This window comes from Lipotes vexillifer, unplaced genomic scaffold (assembly GCF_000442215.2).
Source record: "Lipotes vexillifer unplaced genomic scaffold, Lipotes_vexillifer_v1.1 scaffold792, whole genome shotgun sequence".
NCBI classification, from domain to species: Eukaryota; Metazoa; Chordata; class Mammalia; order Artiodactyla; family Lipotidae; genus Lipotes; species Lipotes vexillifer.
The window spans coordinates 61,442-81,749 of record NW_006795663.1 but is presented as its reverse complement, the minus strand read 5'-3'; the positions used below and the strand labels follow the sequence as shown (position 1 = coordinate 81,749).

The 20,308-nt window shown below is 46.9% G+C and overlaps 1 protein-coding gene across 5 annotated transcripts in view; it reads right to left on the bottom strand.

The window, feature by feature from the left end:
- Positions 1 to 20,308, bottom strand: part of CELF6 (CUGBP Elav-like family member 6) — a 29,466-nt gene that overhangs the window by 1,887 nt on the left and 7,271 nt on the right. For 3 of the 5 annotated variants that reach the window (XM_007467827.1, XM_007467829.1, XM_007467828.1), the window contains exons 3-7: positions 14,220 to 14,268; positions 752 to 880; positions 571 to 650; positions 270 to 413; positions 20 to 152 (exon numbers count right to left, since the gene is read on the bottom strand). In XM_007467827.1, the coding sequence (XP_007467889.1) occupies positions 20 to 152; positions 270 to 413; positions 571 to 650; positions 752 to 880; positions 14,220 to 14,268 (535 nt within the window). Of the gene's footprint in view, positions 1 to 15; positions 153 to 269; positions 414 to 570; positions 651 to 751; positions 881 to 14,219; positions 14,269 to 20,308 lie in introns of all 5 variants that reach the window. The other 2 variants (XM_007467831.1, XM_007467830.1) reach the window with 2 other exon arrangements.

The window sequence follows — 20,308 nt, the reverse complement described above, 5'->3', positions numbered from 1 at the left end:
CGCCCCCCGCGCGCCTTACCTGCAGCCGGCAAGAGCGGCGCGGCTACCAGACTGAAGGCCGCCACGTGCTGCATCTGTGCCGCCACTGCGGCCACCGGGCCGAGGCCCGGGCCCTGCGCCGCCGCCAGTAGGGCCGCCTGGTGCTGCAGGATCTTTGGGAGGGAAGAAGGCCGGGTGTGGAGGGCCCAGCGGCGGGCATCTGTCCCGGCGCCCCACCCCGCGCCTGGCTCACCCGCTGCCCGCCCGTGCCCGCCAGGCCAGGCACTTACAGCGGTGGTGTAGGCTCCGCAGGCCCCCAGCGGCAGCGGCGCCGGCTGCAAGGCACTCAGCTGGCCCGCCATCTGCTGCATCCGCCGCAGCGCGCGCTCGCGGTCAGTGTCCGCCAGCTTGACCACGAGACTGGACGAGGCGCCCTGGGTAAGGCAGGGAAGGCTGCAAGGACGGGTCTAGACCTCAGCCCCGGCCCTGGGCCGAGGGCCTTGCTCCTCAGGCCCTTTCCCCGGCATGTGGGGAGGAGAAGCCAGTCCCCAGACCCCTGGCCTCACCCCGGGCCCCGGCTCCCGCCCTCACCGCCATGGTCCGGCTGCCGTGCAGACTCTGGATGGCCGCCTGAGCTTCCCCTTGACTCCCGAACTTCACAAAGGCACAGCCTGGGGCAGGATAGAGGTGGCTCAGGTCACAGAGGCCAAAGGGTCATGTGGTCCGGAGTGAGGCGGGGTCATCAGGAAATCCAGGGGTCAGCTCAAGTCACCTTTACTGGTGCCATCGGGGCTCCGCAAGACGGTGCACTCCTCGATGTGGCCAAAGGGCTGGAACAGGCGTCTGACGTCCTCCTCACCCTGCTGCTTGCCCAGCATACCCACAAACAGTTTTCGGTCCTCTGGGGACAAATCCAGGAGTCACCTGGGAACCCTAAGACCTCTTGGACTCCCCAGAGTAACAGGAGGAGCCTAGGAAGGTAGTTAACCCCAGTCTCTCTCTGGGAAGAGGTGAGTGAGCAGGCCCTACTCACTTGGGGCCACAAGGTTGGGTTTCTTTGAGGGGCAGGATGACCTACAGACAGATCTGGAGGAGAGAAACTCCAGATTTCCATCAGGAAAACCTGGGTCCTGGAACTCGTTGCTCTTGAGGGAAATGATTCAGTCCATATTTTTGGATGGATAGAGCCCTACATGCATCATTTTATATGTTTGACCTTTCTGTTCTTAGAGTCTGGGAAATGCTATTTTGGACCATTTCAGCCCTATTAAGGGAGGGGAGTCCTCAGAGGAGTCCTTGTATTCATACTGGGTCTGGAGAAATTAAGTACACCCTCCTGATAAGCCTGATGGCAGTGGCTAGAGTCCAGGATTCTGGGTCAAAAAAAAAACAGCACGGAAAGCAGTTGTCTCATTGCACTGCCTCAACCCCAGACCATGAGCACTGGAATGATAAATCCCCGACTCCAGCACCCAACTCAACCTGCGTGCCCCTCCTAAAGGCCTAAAGAGAACAGGAAGCTTGGGTTCCTGATCCTCCAACATTGGCATTTTGCCCACTATGCTTACTGAACTCATGACCCCTTTCCTTACCTCCCTTATTCCCTCACTGAGCTTCCAGGGCCCTCATTGAGCCCTGCTGCCTCCTCTCTGACTTCCTCTGTTTTCCTGCCTTGATCTCTCCCCAGGTGTTCATGCTGTGGGAGAACAAGTTCTGCCTATAGACCTGGATGGTCACCTGAGGATCCCTCCCTGTGCCCACCCTTCCTATGGGAATGGTAGAGATGCCCAGAGAGGGGCTGTAAGCTGGGCCCTGTGACCTTGGAGAAAGCTGGAGAGCTGGGGCTGGAAACCAGGGCTTAGCTGTACATCCAGCAAGTCGGGCCTCAGGAGCACTATCCAGGAGTGTGTGATAGAGGAGCCCAGCCCACAGGTCCTGCCGTCAAAGCCCCTCTCATCTGCACCAAGGTAAGTCTCTGATTTTGAGATGGGGCTTCATCAGCGTAATACAAGTTGGGAGAGAAAGAGTGGGTGGGAATCTGACTTCAGATTTCACCTCTGAGATCCTGAAGCCCAAGAAAACCCATCCCAAACTCCTTCACTCTTTGACAAGCTTGGCCAGGCTGATGGGGATCCTTGGATCCTGAGTGCAAAGGAAACAAGGCTGGTGAAGGTCATAGACTGAAGCCTGGGTGACAGTGAAAAGGAAAGTGAAAAGGCCAAAATTAGCAGTGGAGGGAATCTCCACTATGTGTGTGTGTCCATATTTCACCTGGATGGTGTGGGGTTCAGCCTAGGCTGTCCTGGGTACCTTGGTATCTGTCACCTGCCTGTTAATGCTGTGTCTGTATGGAGGGCAGGAGCTGTGGCTTATATGGGACAGACAGCATGTGTTTCAGCAGAATCCTGCCCTCTGTCCAGAGGATTACTGCCCAGAAATCCTGATGGGGAAAGGATAGATAATGTACTTGTGGCCAGAATTCCAGTAGAGGTACCAACCTTCTGTGGTGAGAGTACAAACCATGGGTATACTGTACTCCTGGGAGGGTTAGCCACAGAATAGTACCCTTGGAATGGATCACTGGTTTCCTAACCTTTTAAAACAGCTGTGAAATCCATTGTTCTAACAAAAATATTAGGATGAAGCTCAAAATGTAAGAGAAAAGTAGAACTGCTTGGAAAAGCCAGAAAAGTAGGAGGAGGGCTGGAGTTCCCCTTGCTTCATCTTCCCCTGGTACTCCCTAGAGGGGGCTCCAAGGAAAGTCCTTTGTAAACCACTGACCTAAAAGATAGAAAATAGAATTCCACATGGTGTATGAAGAGGGATCTGAGATCATTCTCTTCAGGAACCTGAGAAGTCAGGAAAGGTCTTTCATGATTCTCTTGACTAATCTGATGGTGGCTTTGCCTTGACATTGGAAGACAGGCCCTATTTGGTCAGGGAATCAAACCTTCTGAGATTGTTATTGTTCTGAGCTATGAAACTAAATTATGCCCATGCATCTACAAGAGGCCCAGGAGGGGCTGGAGAAGATCCTAGGGTCTCCAGAGTCTCAGGGCTTCATGATGCCCTAATTTATAGTGCAGCTGTGACATTGGGTAGGGTCTGCAGTATGATGACAGCACCTAGGTAAGCTGTCATGCCATATGGAACAGCATCCAGGTAGCCCTAGGTAGGAAGAGAGAGGTCATGGCTGAGATGGAGCCCCCAGGACAGAAAAGAGGTCTGTGTGAACAGTGGTCCGATCCTTCATCTGCTCTTCCTCTTTCTGCTCTTTTCTGATGATGGTGGTCAGTCACAGCTCATGTCGCAGACCATGAAATTCTCTGATCCTTCTGTTCCAGTGAGAGTCTCCCAAATTAAGAACTTCCATTTCCATGATAGGGCACTGACTCTACGGTTCCAGACTACTGGGCTGTACAGAATTTGAAATTGAAATGAGTTTGGGCTATGGGCTAATCTCTATGTTGCCCATTTCACAGATATCACCTTGAATCCTGGTGTCCTCTTTGCCACTTTACAGGGACCTTGATGGTGTTTGACAGGAGGATGATCTGGGTCACAGTGAATATAAGCATCAGATGATCCTGAAATGGTGGGATAAGTTTCTTAAGAGACCTGGTCAAAGAGAATTACAGGCTAGACTCCTGAGAGTAGCCCTCAAATCCACACCCCTGAAGATTTTGAGGGCCGATGCATGCTCCCAGAAAGATGGAGATGATGGGATTTAGCCCAGAAAATGCAATATCCTCTAGGTCAAACTATTCCAGTTTGGTAGAAAAGGATTCTGTAAGAGGTAGGTCGGAAATGTCTGAATAAAATCATTCCATGAGTGGTGGGTGGGTCCCTAGAAAGATGGAAATTCAAATTGGGAGGCTCAACTTTCCTGGAGTGGATGGAATTGGAAGATAGCATAAGTGTGGAGTTGAGACATAGTTGGAAAGACACACAGTTGAACAGTGTAACTGCATTTTCATGATGGCCACCTATGTATGCTCCTTGCTCTTCTACCAAATGCTTTTTTGAACCCAAACCAAGTTGTTTGGACCCTAGAGGTTCATCTCCATAAAGCTGTCTTGTGCAGCTGGTCATACAGGGATTCTAAGGTAGCAAATGGTGGGGTTGGAAGCCCAGAGTCAGAGTCAGTCCACTCCATCTTCCTCAGGAAAGGTATCAAGATGCTGTTCTAGAAAGAAGGCTCTGCCCAAGTTGGCCCAAAGGAGTCCCAAGTTTCTGGCTTCTAAGCCCCCCACAACCACTCACTTCCATGTTGCTGGGATATCATGATTGTAGAAACAGTGCAGGGACAAGAAATCAGAATTGGGGTACCAACCATCAGACACATCCTAAAATTACCAGTCCACCTTTCCATCCAAATACCAACCCAGGAGATCCTATTGATGGCAGCATTTGATGCTCTGACGTTCTCAGTGATGATTGCAGCATAAGGAGCCAAGGAAGACTAGGAAATGAGTGAAGGAAATATCCAGGGGAAACAAAGTCTCCTGATCAGATCTGATGAGTATCAAGTAGGGCTTTTTTTTTTTTTTGCGGTACGCGGGCCTCTCACTGTTGTGGCCTCTCCCGTTGTGGGGCACAGGCTCCGGATGCACAGGCTCAGTGGCCATGGCTCACGGGCCACTCCACGGCATGTGGGATCTTCCCGGACCGGGGCACGAACCCGCGTCCTCTGCATCGGCTGGCGGACTCTCAACCACTGCGCCACCAGGGAAGCCCAAGTAGGGCTTTAATTCCAAAAGAAAACTATTAGAACTAAGAAACAAATTCAGCAAAGTTCTCCTATTAAAAAAATCAACAGGACTTCCCTGGTGGCTCAGTGGTTAAGAATCCACCTGCCAATGCAGAGGACATGGGTTTGAGCCCTGGCCCGGGAAGATTCCACGTGCTGCAGAGCAACTAAGCCTGTGTGCCACAACTACTGAGCTTGCACTCTAGAGCTCACGAGCCACAGCTGCTGAAGCCCGTGCATGTAGAGCCCATGCTCCTCAACAAGAGAAGCCACCGCAATGAGAAGCCCGCGCACCACAACAAAGAGTAGCCCCCACTTGCCGCTACTAGAAAAGCCCGCGCACAGCAATGAAGACCCAACGCAGCCAAAAATTAAAAATATAAATAAATAAATAAATTTATTTAAAAAAAAAGAATCCGCCTGCTAATGCAGGGCACATGGGTTCGAGCCCTGGTCTGGGAAGATCCCACATGCCATGGAGCAGCTAAGCCTGTGCGCCACAACTACTGAGCCTGCACTCTAGAGCTGGCAAGCCACAACTACTGAGCCCGCATGCCAGAACTACTGAAGCCTGCGGGCCTAGAGCCGTGCTCCGCAGCAAGAGAAGCCACCGTAATGAGAAGCCCGTGCACCATAACAAAGAGTAGCCCCCACTCACTGCAACTAGAGAAAGCCCGCACACAGCAACAGAGACCCAACACAGCCAATAATAAATAAATAAATAAATTTATTTATTTTAAAAAATCAACAAAAAAATCAGTTGTGTTTCTATAGACTAGCAATGAACAATCTGAAAATGAAATTAAGAAAACTATTTCACTTAGCATCAAAAAGAATAAAATACTTAGGAATAAATTTAAACAAGACTGCAAAAGACTTGTATCCTGAAAACTACAAAATATTGCTGAAGAAAACTGAAGAAGATGCAAATAAATGGAAGACATCCTATGTTCATGAATTGAAAGACTTAATGTTGTTAGATGTCAGTACTACCCAAGGCAATCTACAGATTTAATGCAATACCTATCAAAATTTCAGTGGCATTTTCTTAAGAAACAGAAAAATCGATCCTAAAATTCATACGGGATCTCAAGAGATCCTGAATAGCCAAATAATCTTGGGGGGAAAAATAATTTTGGAGGTCTCAGTCTATCTGATTTCAAAACTTATTACAAAGCTACAGCAATCAAAGTGTGGTACTGGCATAAAGAGAGACATTTAGACCAATGGAGTAGAATAGAAAGGCCAGAAATAAGCCCTCACATATATGGTCAAATGATTTTCAACAAGAGTGCCAGTCTTTTAAACAAATGTTGCTAAGAAAGCTGGACAGCTACATACAAAAGAGTGAAGTTGGACCCTTACATTGTACTGTATACAAAAATTAAATGAAAATGGATCAAAGATAAACATAAATGCCAAAACTATAAAACTCCTAGAAGAAACAGGGGGAAAGCTTCATGACCTTGCATTTGGCAGTGATTCCTTGGATATGACACCAAAAGCACAGGCAACAAAAGTAAGAATAGAAATTTTGGACTACATCAAATTTTAAAACTACTTTGCATCAAAGGACACAACCAGAGTGAAAAGGCAACCTACAGAATGGGAGAAAATATTTGCAAACCATATATCTGATAAAAGTTTAATATCCAGAATATATAAAGAGCTCCTATGACTCAACAACAAAAATAATTCAATTTTTAAAAATGAGCAAAAGATCTGAATAGATAGTTCTCCAAAGAAGATATACAATGACCAACAAATATATGAAAAGATGCTTAAAATCACTAATAATTAAGAAAGTGCAAATCAGAACTATGAGATATCAACTGACACCCATTAGGATGACTGCTATTTAAAAAAAGGCGGGGGAGGAAATAAGTGTTGGCAAGGATGTGGAGAAATTATGTATGTATGTGCACTAATGTAGAATGGTACAAGCCGCTATGGAAAACAGTACGGCGGTTCTTCAAAAAATTTAAAATAGAATTACCATATTATCCAGCAATACCAGTTCTGGGTATATATACAAAAGAACTGAAAGCAGAGTCTCAAAGAGATATTTGTACACTCACGTTCACCTTAGTATTATCCACAGTAGTCAAAAGGTAGAAGCAACCTAAATGTCTATCAACCAATGAATGGATAAACAAAATATAGTATATATGTACAATGGAATATCATTCAGCTTTTAAAAGGAAGGAAAAATGTAAAAAAAAAAAAAGGTTCTGAAGAACCTAGGGGTAGGACAGGGATAAAGACGCAGACGTAGAGAATGGACTTGAGGACATGGGGAGGGGGAAGGGTAAGCTGGGACGAAGTGAGAGAGTGGCATGGACATATATACACTACCAAACGTAAAATAGATCGCTAGTGGGAAGCAGCCACATAGCACAGGGAGATCAGTTCGGTGCTTTGTGACGACCTAGAGGGGTGGGATAGAGAGGGTGGGAGGGAGACGCAAAAGGGAGGAGATATGGGGATATATGTATATGTATAGCTGATTCACTTGGTTGTAAAGCAGAAACTAACACACCATTGTAAAGCAATTATACTCCAATAAAGACGTTAAAAAAAAAAAAAAAAGGAGATTCTGACACATGCTGCAACTTGGATGAAACTTGAGGACATTATGCTAAGTGATATCAGCCAGTCACAAAAAGACGGTTGCCAGGGGCTGGAGGGAGGGAGAAATGGAGAGTTGTTTGTTAATGGGTACAGACTTTGAGTTTTGTAAGATGAAAAAATTCTGGAGGTTGCATAGCAATGTGAGTATTGCTAACAGTATTGAACTGTACTCTTAAAAATGGTAAAGATAGTAAAGATGATGTTATGTCTGTTTTACCCCAATTAAAAAAAAAATACAGTGAAGGAGGAGGCCTGAAAAATAGGGACTTAGATTAAGAAAGAACAGAGACTCCACTGTTCTTTCATCCTGATCCAGGAGAGCCAGGAGGCGAGTAAGAAAGGTAGACCAAGCCTGGGCTTTCAGGTTCCCTTAAGAGAGAAGATCTCAGCCTCCGGAGATGCATTTTTCTTTTGTGGGCTATACACTTGTACCTGAAGGGCTTGTCAGAGGTTCAGCCACAGCCATGGCCTAAAAGTGTTACAACAATTAGCTTTGGGTGATCCACTCTGAGTCAAACTGAAGGAAAGCACCACTCTTTTCCTTCGGAGGTAGAATGCATTTCAGGAAGTGAAACATTAACTTGCCATTACCAGGTCTTATGCAGTACTGTGAGCCTTATCCAGTCAGGTTTTAGTTGGAAGAATACTTTTTAGAATTAAATCAGTGTGAGGATCAAAGACAGATATGAGTGTCAATTGACTAATAGAACAGTTGTTGCTAAGATCCGTGTCTGATTTAGGCCAGAGAATATGTCCCAGTATTAAGAAATTCTGAAAATTCTAGCTCAAAATTTAACTGTAACTTAAAGTTTGGTTGTTAAACACTGAATAGAATAGAATCCTAGAAAAAAAAATTGGAAAAGATGGCTTACTTAGTTAGATAGTAATATATGTTTATTACTCAAAATCCAGGCTGATATTTAAACAAACCCTTGCAAATTCAGGCAGAAATTAAACAACTATAGGATGGTTATAGGAGGGTTGATGTGATGACAAATAATCGGCTTTTGAGTTAAACCAAATGTGAAGATGAAAAAACAGAGGCATTACCTCAGAGAAAGTTTTAAATTTTAAAGTAAAAAAAAAAAAACCCTTAAAGTGAAAAGATTGCATGGACTTATTACTTAAACTATTTCTGTACCATAGGCATCTTGGATCTGTAAATATTTGCTAAGTAAAAAATACAGCCAAGTTGGGGAAAGAGCAATCACAAGTGTGACTTATGAATTTATTGATTTTATGTTATAAAATTTGAAAGATAGGAAAGAAAATACAGGAGTTCAGTGATTTTGAAGATTTTGCCTTAGAACTAAAAAATACTTTCCCTATATGATTGGTACTTACAGTTCAACTTATTTTTAGTGTTTCCATAGTAGAGATAATCTAAGTTAGGAAAAATCAACCACAGTCTCCATGCTGAAGAGCAGATAAAATAGATCTATTTAGTTACCATTGTCTGAGGGATTTAGGGATCCCTAGCTCTGACCTCATGTAATTTGAGGTTAATTTAACATTTTGAAATACATGAACTTTGAATTTTCATTCAGGCAAACATTTTAATGTTCACATTCAATTAAACATAAATGCTGAGGGAAAAGTTTTTGGCACTATGTATATTTAATTAGAAATGGGCGCCTTGGGTTTCCCTGGTGGCGCAGTGGTTAAGGATCCACCTGCCAATGCAGGGGACATGGGTTCAAGCCCTGGTCCAGGAAGATGCCACGTGCCACGGAGCAGCTAAGCCCGTGAGCCACAACTACTGAAGCCCGCGTGTCTAGAGCCCGTGCTCAGCAACAAGAGAAGCCACCGCAGTGAAAAGCCCGTGCACCACAACGAAGAGTAGACCCCGCTCACCACAACTAGAGAAAGCCCGCGCACAGCAACAAAGACCCAATGCAGCCAAAAATAAATTAATTAATTAAATAAATAAATTTATATATAAAAAAAAGAAATGGACGCCTTTAGTATATTATGAGATAATTTCACTTTGGAAAATTAGATTAATTTTCTTTTAAGAGTGTACTGTTCAAAGAACTTCCCCTGGTGGCGCGGTGGTTAAGAATCTGCCTGCCAATGCAGGGGACACGGGTTCGAGCCCTGGTCGGGGAAGATAGCACATGCCACGGAGCAACTAAGCCCATGCGCCATAACTACTGAGCCTGCGCTCTAGAGCCCACATGCCATAACTACTGAGCCCACGTGCCACAACTACTGAAGCCTGCGTGCCTAAATCCCACGCTCCGCAACAAGAGAAGCCACCGCAATGAGAAGCCCGTGCACTGCAATGAAGAGTAGCCCCCACTCGCCACGACTAGAGAAAGCCCGCGCTCAGCAACGAAGACACAACACAGCCAAAAATAAATAAATAAATTTATTGAAAAAATAAAAAAGAGTGTACCGTTCAATGCCACAGGATGTAAAATATAGGCACAGAGCATGGAGTATATGAACAGTGTGGGACTTGACTGCAGAATTTATGGGAACTGGGATACATTAAACATATGTATAAATATATATGTATAAACATACACATAGGGCTGGCATACATTAAAAGGCTACTATAATATAGTCCATGAAGACTTGGATGCACTCTGAGTGCCACCAAGGCTGCAAGGGATGACCATGAAAGAAGAGGGCCCCAGACCTTCTATCAGGCAGATCTTGTGTTGCTACTATTATTGCATTGTAAGCATTGAATGTGCAAGTGTTACCAGTAACTTCTAAAAGTAATGCAACATACAGTGTGTTTAAAATATAGGTTATTTCGAAGTGCCTACAAGGGGACTCCAAGTCAGACGGGGAAAGTCAGAGATGGCTTTGCCCTCAGAGCCTCTGTTTCCTTATTTGGAAGCTTGGAGGAAATAGCTCTTCCTGCCCTACCTATTCTAGAAGCTTGTGGGGGGAATCAAGTTCATGAGACTATCTGTGACCTGTAGAGCATGGTTATACAGAGAGTCTTATGATCTTTCAGATTTAGGAGGAGCTGTTTGGTCTCCTCCTAGGAACAAATGGGTGGTTTTAAGAACAATGATGTTGTAGGTAATGTTACAGCGGGAAGAAGACAGGATGTCTCTGTATCTTTCCAAGGTGTTATGAAAAATGTTTTTATAAATTTGCTTTAAATATTTTTTTCAATGAAAACAATTTTACTTCTATTCAGGCTCTCCCCTGCTGTGCTAACACTGATTTCTACAACATTGGCTGGAAGTGAAAATAAAACAGACCTATAATAGAAGTTATAAGAAAATAAAATAAAATATAGGTCATTTCGACCACAAACCTCATGTCTAGTGATTAAAAATAAGAGTAATACTACTCTGTTGCATTGGCATGAAAATTCAAGAGATAGAATGGAAAGTAACTATTTTTGTCAAAAAGCTCATGCATGTGTACGTAATAGAATACTCCTGTATGGCAGATGGGAAAGAAAATGGCAGTCTTTGGACCTAAGAAGCAAACCTGATAGGTTTAGTTAGGCTGTCACAATGCTGGCCCACTTTTAAAAGTTGAATTAGTTGCCAACATTTAATATAATTAAAACAGAAAACTTTCATGACAGTCTCACCCATTTAGGGTTACTTACCTGGCTCCTATAGCATTTGAGTTAGTGATCCCTGTTTTATGGGAAGAAAAATCTAATAATCCCTTCCAGAAAAAAATGGCAAAATTTTGGAAGATTACGTTTGCCTTGATACCCCCTTGATTATGTCTGCATTGATACCAGTATTTTTGTCAGATGTAAAAATCATTATTAATCAACTGTAAACAAAGGATTTAATTTCAGGAATAATTTTAAAATATGCAAACTCAAAGGCTTAACTGTATCAGGGCAGGTGTGACCATTAACTCTGAAGGTTTATAGAATGTTTGGGATAACAGAGATAAGACTTGAATGAGACAAGCTGTCCTACATTGGTGTCAGATGTTACATTTCAAAACCAAATTCAATACCATTTTAAAAGTTGAGTTTCTAAAGCATTAATTTGTGTTAAAATTCAGCAGAGAGCTGAACTCACTTTTGAAGAGATATATAATAGCATAGAAGAGAAGAAACACCTTTTGATTAGTATCTAACACAGATCAGTTGGTAGTAAAATACTTGTAAATTGTAAAGACCCAACTGTTTTGCAAGACTTAGTACATATGCTTCCTCTCTCTCAAATGTGTATCAGGGAACATTTGGTGACTTTGAGTGGGAACACGAAAGAATTGAGAGATCTGGTCATCCAAAACTGCAAGAAGGATTATCCACAGATGCCTTTGGAGTATATGCTCTTTAAAAGCCATCACTTAAGCAATGTAAAGCAGTTATACTCCAATAAAGATGTTAAGAAAAGAAAAGCCATCACTTGTCAAGAAATAGCTATGTTATACATAACTACTGAAATTATGAATTCTACTGCCAGGCAGACCTCTTTTCAGCTAGATTTTCTTTTCCTGCTCTCTTGAGCTGCTCGGAATCTGAACAGGTGTAGAGGTGAAATGCCATATGTACAGAATATGTCAATGATATTACACCTGAAAAACCTGTACAAAAACGGGGAGGCAAGTGATAAAACTCATGCTGATGCCACTGCTGGGAGCCCAGATGACCAAGACATCTGGACTAGACTAAGCAGAAGCATAATCGGTGTGGAGGCCTCCTTTGGGCAGTGGCCCTCACCCTGGCAAGAGGTGTCGGACTCCAAGCAGCAAGTGTGCCCCCAGCATCCTGGATTTAGTTCCTGAACCAGACTCCAAGTTGCGTTATGTTCTTCTGAGCTCTGTACATGCTCTTCCCTCCGCCTGCAATACTTGCTCCCTTGCTCCTCCTTTTTCTATTTGACTACTTCTTGTTCATCCTTGAGATCTCAGCTTAAATATTACCACCTCCGGGAGCCCACCTTGACCTCCCAGACGAAGGTGCCCCATGTTTTCCCCAATGCTTTTCAATCCCCCAGGACTTGAAAAGTATTGATCACACTGGATGATAGCTTTGTTTTGCTGTTTATACCCCCTTATAGCTCCAGAGCTCCGTGAGGCCAGGTGCCAGGTGTGCCTTGCATTCCTAATGTGGAGTAAGTTACTCAAAAGATATTGGTTGGATGGTTGAACAAACTACAGCCCAACCTGTCTGCTTCTTAGCTCACTCAAGTACTCTCAGGTGACCTCTCAGCTGTCGAGTGTTTGTGAGCAGGGCTGAGAAGTTGGCCAACATTGGCCCTGATGCCTAACAGTTTCCCAAGGAGCAGAAATTCTTGGGACAAGTAAACCAGAGGTTTGGTGTGCAGCCTGGAACTTCTCAAAAACCAGTCTGGAAAGAATGAGATAGAAAAGGAGGATGTGTGTTTGGAGGAGAGGGAGGAAGCTTGGAAATATCTCCTCAAGACAAAGTGGGATGATAACATCTTGACCAGAAGTGGAGAATCAAAGACCAAAGATCAGAAAATCTAAAAGGAGGAAGAATGGATTTCTTGGAGGAAAGAACTCCACAATGGAACTATGAAGCGACTAGAGTCCCTTGTAGGTGTGGACACTGAGCCTGAAGTCTGAGAGGATGTGCAGAATTATTAGGAGTCAATAAATGTCTGTCAGTTGGGTTCCATTCTCCCCCTGATCTTGGGCAGCTTCTTTTACCTAATAAAAAGCCATGGCTGACCTCCCTAGGATGGGGAGAAAGTCTTATTTAAGAGAGAGTCAGCAAATGTCAGGGAAGGCTCCAGGCAGATTTCTTGGAATGATTTAACACCCAAGGGCAAGAAAGACACCAAGAAGCGACACCAGAAGCTAGTATTGCTTTTCCAGTATGGAAGCTGGCCAGAACTCAGCTGGTTGTCAAAAAGCACAGGCTCGGATGGACCTAGAGTCTGTCATACAGAGTGAAGTAAGTCAGAAAGAGAAAAACAAATACCGTACGCTAACGCATATATATGGAATCTAAAAACATTGTACTGATGAACCTAGTGGCAGGGCAGGAATAAAGATGAAGACGTAGAGAATGGACTTGAGGACATGGGGAGGGGGAAGGGTAAGCTGGGACGAAGTGAGAGAGTGGCATGGACATATATGCACTACCAAACGTAAAATAGATCGCTAGTGGGAAGCAGCCACATAGCACAGGGAGAACAGCTCTGGGCTTTGTGACCACCTAGAGGGGTGGGATAGGGAGGGTGGGAGGGAGACGCAAGAGGGAGGGGATATGGGGATATAGGTATACATATAGCTGATTCACTTTGTTGTACAGCAGAAACATTGTAAAGCAATTATACTCTAATAAAGATTAAAAAAAAAAAAAGCACAGGCTCTCAAACCCTCCTGTTCTTAAGGAGCATTAGTCTTTCTGCACTAGGAAACAGTGCAGCTAAAAAAAATACTTTTGAAGACTTTCCATGGTCCTCAGCATAGAGTTCAGTTCCTTAATGTGGCCTACAAAATCTGTCTTACGAGCCTCATCTTTTTCCCAAGGCAACTGAAATGAAGGAATGAATGGCTCCAACCCAGACTGGACTGAGTTCTCTGTAATCAGAAGATCTGGAAAAGGAGAATAACTCTAACCTGGTTCTTCAAACAAACCTGGAAGTTCCACCTGTTAAAACAGGAATGAGCTCTCTCCAGGGGCAAGGTGGCAAGAAATCCCTTCCTCTATGTCCAGCCTCTATCTCCTGCCTCTTCTGGGTCTGGGGATGCTGGGACCCCACCCCTCTTCAGTCTGACCTGGGATGGCTGAGCTGTCTGGTGCTAAATAATCTGGTCCCTCCCTAGTTGCCCCCCTTACCCAGGGAGGCACTAGTAATAAACCCTAGGTAGGTCTGACTCCAGAAGTGGGCCCACCATCCCCGACATGGATGATACCCTGAGATTCGGCAGGCAGGCAAGTTACCTCCTCGGCCCTCACTGGCAGCCGGCTTCACTTGGATGGGACGATTCATCTGAAAGACATCGGACCAACACACCCAGTCAGCATGACTGCCTGGCCCTGCCCCGGCTTCTCCACCCCTGGACTCCTCAGGATCTAATCCCTCACCCCTTTGAACTCTACACCCCACCACTCTCACACAGGGATTATAGATTTTCTCCAAGATTCCTCCCTTAAAGGCAGGAATTTAGGAGGTGCTGAAGCCTGAAGGATTAGGTGATAGGGAGCTCAGGGGCAAGCAGAGGAGGGACTGTGGAGGTCAAAAAGATTCTCCTGCCTTGGCTCTGTGTAGGGACATGTGCGGCCTGTCCCTCTGGCTCCTGGACTTCCTTAAAGGCTTTGGGTGCGAGGAATTGGGTAGGAGGGCAGATGTGTGTTCTGTGTCTAAAACTGAGAATATACTTCTATGTGTCACTTAGATGAAACAATCTGGGAATCAGATTTAGGGCCATCTACCCCCAACTCTGCCATTTAATGGTTGTATGACTTCGAGTAAACCATCCTCTCTCAGATTCAACTTGTCAAATGAGAAAAACCTACCTCAAGCTTCTATGTCACCATAGTTTCTACCCTCACCCTCTCAGTCCCCTCTCTGGGACCCCTTCCCCTGAGGATGCTGGAGTTCTCCAGGGCACCATCCTTGGCCCTACTCATCCCACTCTTCGCTTTTTTCCTGGCTAATCTCATCCACACCCACAGCCTCAGCTCCTGTCCCCACAGTGATGACTCAGAGCTCTGCGTCTCCAGCCTGTACCTCCCTCCTGAGCTTCAGACCCATGTGCCCAGCTTCTTGCCGGACACCCCGCCTAGAAAGTCCGCTGGCACCTTCCACTAAACACACCCAAACCAGAGCTCATCTTTTTGCCCAAACCTGATACAGTCATCCAGGCTATAAACCTGGAAAGCAGCTTGACTCCTCCCTCCATACCCTCCCCCAGCAACCAATTTCACCTTCTAATTCAGGGGTTCCCTGATCAGGGGTAGATAAGAATCACCTGGGAACCATATCAGACTCTTAAGTTGGGGGATTGTATAATTTGTAAACGCTCCTAGGTGATTTCCATATATACCCCACCCACTCCCATCCCCCAACCACCCTGAGAGAATTCACGATTGAATCCCCATCTCACCTTCCTCTCATGGGTGTTGTGGGGATCACATGACATAATGGGGACGCAAAAGGTCTTTGTAAACAGCCAAGAGCTGGATGCGTAGGATGTGAGGAATTATTGTTGGGGGGCAGACAGCTGAATGCCGGAAGGAAAGAAGAGCAGCCTTCCTGTTCATGGAGGAAGGGGTACTGATGGCCATCTGGCCTGAGAAGGTGATGATCTGACCCCCTCCCCTCAGGAAATGCAATGCTTCTGCACCAATCAGGGGCCACTCCATCCCCTACCAGTGTGCTCGTTGCCGAGACAACAGGCAGCTTCCTGTTACCATAGCCACAAGTGCTACCTAGTAACCATAGTAACGCCCTGGCAGTCACAGTTGAGCAATTTCCTTTGGATCAAATTTGGGGGAGGGGGAGTGGGGAGGGCTTAAAAGAAAAAGGAAAGGAAAGGAAAACAGGCCAAGCCTGAACCAGCGCAATCCCCCTCCCATCCAGGCCTCAGGTTCTTATGCGCTCTTACACACCCACCCGCTGGTGGTGGAGCACCTACAGTGTACCAGGCTGTGGGTGAGGGCCGAGACACCGACAGGACTCGGGCTGCAGTCTAGAGGGGTGACAGATCAATCCAAGGAGATCAGGGCGAGCTGGACAGGTCTGGATGGCCTGGACCAGGGACCAGGAGGACAGGACCCGTCCCTGGGCATGGCCACCTGTGACTGTGGAGGAGAGACCAAGAGACAGAGCCGGGCTTCCCTGGTGGCGCAGTGGTTGAGAGTCCGCCTGCCGATGCAGAGGACACAGGTTCATGCCCCGGTCCGGGAAGATGCCACATGCTGCCGAGCAGCTGGGCCCGTGAGCCATGGCCGCTGAGCCTGTGCGTCCGGAGCCTGTGCTCCGCAACAGGAGAGGCCACAACAGGGAGAGGCCCGGGCCCCCCAAAAAAAAAAAAAAAAAAAAAAAAAAAGAGACAGAGCCATGGAGAGCAGAGACACAGGGAGAGATGAAGAGACATAGGAAGACAGAAATGATGAGAGAATAAGACAGACCTACACAGGGGCAAGGAAAGAGAGAAATACTGGGGGAGATGGGAAGGAAATGAGGGGATAAGGGGTCAGGAAGGGGGGGTGCAGGAAAGGTAGGGAGGAGTGTGGCAGAAGGGTAGAAGCCTGGGGTTGGGGGCAGTGAGGGTGAGCAAGACCATCTTTATTTTATTAGTTCTTAAATAGATCCTAAGAATTTCTCGCTGGAGCCTAGAGTGACGAACACATGTAACAGCAGTGGTTTCCACGGCGGCTGCCTCCCCGGCTGGGTTTCTGGGGAGATGGAGCTCATCGGTGCTCTGGAGGATGTCCCTTTTCCCCCTCCCCCTCTCCACCACTGTTTGATGGAGAGTGGGCATTAGGTGGTACATACATGTGCCACGTGGACCTGGCAGAGTCCAGGTCTCGGAGGCTGGGCACCTAGACTTTCCACCACTCGGGCATGTTGCCAGTATGTCCAGAACTCTGTGAAGAGCCCTGGGCTGGGCCCTTCAGGGGAGACAGCGATGACCCTAAGACCCTGTCCTCAAAGGCATATACAGGGGAAGATAATGCCACCATTTCCAGAGAGCCCACTATGTGCCAGGCCCTTCCTGGGGCACTTTACATACATTGTCTCTAAACTCCTTCCAACCACTCTGCAAGATAGTGCCACTGTTCCCATAGTATAGATGAGAAAGCTGAGGCTGAGGGGGGTTAAATCACTTGTCCAAGATCACATGGTGGGTAAATGGTTGAGCTGGGATTTGCCTCCAGGTCTGCCTGACACTGAAGTCCATGATTTTTGCATTGTGTCACTCAGCTCCGTTCTTAAGACATGAACACAAATAACGAGGCACAGAGGGACCAGGACCTTGGGAGGCGTGCAAGGTAAAATGCTGTGGGAGAGGCTGACTCCAGCTGGAGAGGCTGGCTCAGGGAAAGTTTCATGGGGGAGGCAGGGTTTGAGCTGGGTCTTGCAGCACTGGGGTCATTTGGGCCATGTGGAGATCGTGGGAGAGGTGGGGCTGGAGGCTGAACACTCCAGGTGGCTGGGGTACGGAGAGGGAGATGCAAGTCTGAAGGAGCAAGGGTTTTCTGATGGCACCTGACACCGAGGGAGCTAGGGTAGTACAGATTGCTGCCAAGTCAGATAGACGTGGGTTTAAATCCTGGCTCCATCACTGACAACTTCCTTAAGGTTTCTGAGCCTCAGTACCCACACTAGTAAAAGCGGACTCAGGATCCCACCTTGAAGGGGTGTGGTGAAAATGACAAAGGCAAGATCTTAGTAGGTGCACCAGATGTAATAAATTTTTTGTTTGTTTGTTTTTGTTTGTGTGGGTTTTAAATGGAAGGATATGAAATTGGAGGGTAGGCAGGGGCCAGATCAGGGCAGGTTGCGAAAACCATGACAAGGAACTTTGACTTTGTTGTATTTCAAAGTCAATAGGGATCCAGGGAAGGATATTAAGTAGGGGAGGGATCTGTCTTATGAAGGATCCCATGAGCTGTCATTATGCAGAGAAAGGATTGGAAAGATTAGAGGCAGGAGGATCAGTGATGTAGGGGAGGGTTCTGTCTTATGAAGGATCCCATGAGCTGTCATTATGCAGAGAAAGGATTGGAAAGGGAAAGATTAGAGGCAGGAGGATCAGTGATACAGGTGAGGGTGAGGGTGACTTGGACTAGGGCAGAAGGAAATGGACAGATTCAGGAGATGTTCAGGAAGAATTAACTGGACTAAAGTTCTGTTGGATGTGGGGACTGAGGGAGAGGAGGGAATTTTGGCTGACTCTCAGGCTTATGGCTTAGGTGTTGGGGAAGTTGGTAGTTTGGGAGTCAGGAGGTGCAGGGGAAGTCCTCAGGGGAGGAGCCCAAGATGGTGATGACAGAGTTGGGAAGAGTAATGCTCGCCAGGCTCTGGGCCTTCAGTCTCCACTGGGAAGTGGTTAGGGAGGACACCCGGTTTTTAGGTATGTTCTGTGTGGCTAAAGGAGAAAGAGAACTGCCCACATGAGCTACCTGGGCAACCCTACCCTGCCTCGTTCCTGCCACAGCCAGGGGAGGGATGTGGAAGCGGGTTCAAGTAATCACTGTTCCCCTTTGAAGAAAAGAGGGCGTTGCCTCCTTGGCCAAGAACTTGTCATGGGACCCTCACGGGAGCTGTTGCCCTTGGCTGAGCACCTATTCCCCTGAGACTTTCCCCGAGTCCAGGCACATTTCTGCTTCAGGGCCCAGCCCTGGAGGGGAAATCAAGGGAGAGTATGTCAGAAAGAGGAGAGGACAACCTACTCCAAGCAGTGGAGTGGCAAAGGTCAGAGGCAGGACAGACACGTACGGGGTCCTAGGCCTTCTGCCCCTGTAAGCAGCAGGGAAGGCAAGACCTTACCCCTTCTCCCTGCTTGACTTGCCAAGAATTCCTGCCTTTGGGCTCCACATTGCCCTCTTCACACTCTTCTGTCCTGATCACAACTCTTCCCTCCACTCAGCACTCATGCCCTCAGCCCCTTCCCCTCACCATGGGAAGAATGCTTACTGGAACCTCCCCAAAGAAGGGACTACTGCTGGGTCTAAGAGAGGTGTCATGGGTGTAAGAAAGAGTGGAGCAGATGAAAAGGAAACCACCGTTTTCAGTACTTTGTTCTACCTCACCCCCTTCCTCTAATTCAACCCACTGCCACGTCCCATTCGTTCTAGAATCTATATGGATTTCCTAAATCGTTCTCAAGTCCATCCTCCCCTCTCCGTTCCTACCCTAACCCCAGCTCCAGGCCAGTATCATCACTCACATGCCCTCAGCAAGTGTTTCCAGAGGGTCATCTGCCTCCAGCATTGCGTCCTCTCCCCCCGAGCATTCACGCTGTAGCCAAAGTGATCTTTCAGTACCAGTCCCTCACTCTTCCCTGCTCAAAATCCACCCACAGTTCCCCATTGCAAGCCTCCCAGTAAAGCCCGAGATCCTAAGACTGGGAGCCAAAACCTGTTAGTCCTGCCTCCCGTGCCGCCCAACATGCGTGATACTCTCCATTCACTTGGAGCCTTAGACATCTTTGCTGGGCACTTTCCCTGACTGTCCCCAGAACTCCAGAAGACACTTTTGTCTTTTAGGTTTCTAGGCCTTCAAACATGATGAAGTATGATCATGATTCAGCTCAGACAGCATCTCCCCTGTGGAGCAGCTCCTCCTTCTCCACCCCTGATGCTTTTTCTACGTGCCCAGAGGTTAAACCCCACTGAGGTGCAACAAGTTATTTCTGGGCTGGAAGCTCCTTGAGGGCAAAGGTGCCAGCTCATGCACCGGGCAGCTGCTAGCACATACAGTGCCTTTGTGTGAGTTACAAAGAGGCAACCCTGTGGGCAAATTAGGAAAAATGTCCCCCTTCCTCTGGGCTGACACAGTCCTGTGATAATGTGCATGGCTTGGTCAACAGAGCATGGCTAGATTTCGGGCCCTGTTTGCCTTTTCCTCTCAAGCTGTTTTGTGCAGGGCACAACCTGCAGAAGCAAATGTACTCAGTTATGTCTGTCTCCTTCATGGTGTTTGAAGGGATGGATGCCCAGGGGAAAGGAGAGCATGAACATGGAGGGAGACAAGTGCAGGGGCAGGAGGGAACCTTCTGAATCCCAGAAGGTGGGGCTGAGGTTGGACCTCACTTTCTTCGGGTGGATTCTGGAGCCTAAAGGGAGGCTGAAAGAAGTCACTCTGGCTTCATGGGAAGAAGCTGTAGAAGTTGGGACAGACCACTGAGGTTTGAAGGAAGAGTCCTGAGTAGCGAGTCAAGCTTTGATGGGTGACAGAAATTAGCAGGGAGCTCGTGGAGGGGGGCCGAGGGGAGGTCCCAGTCCGGCAGATAACATGAAATTTCTCCTAGCGGTTCTGGCTTTCTCTTTAGGTTTGACTGAGCCTTTCCTAGTCTCTT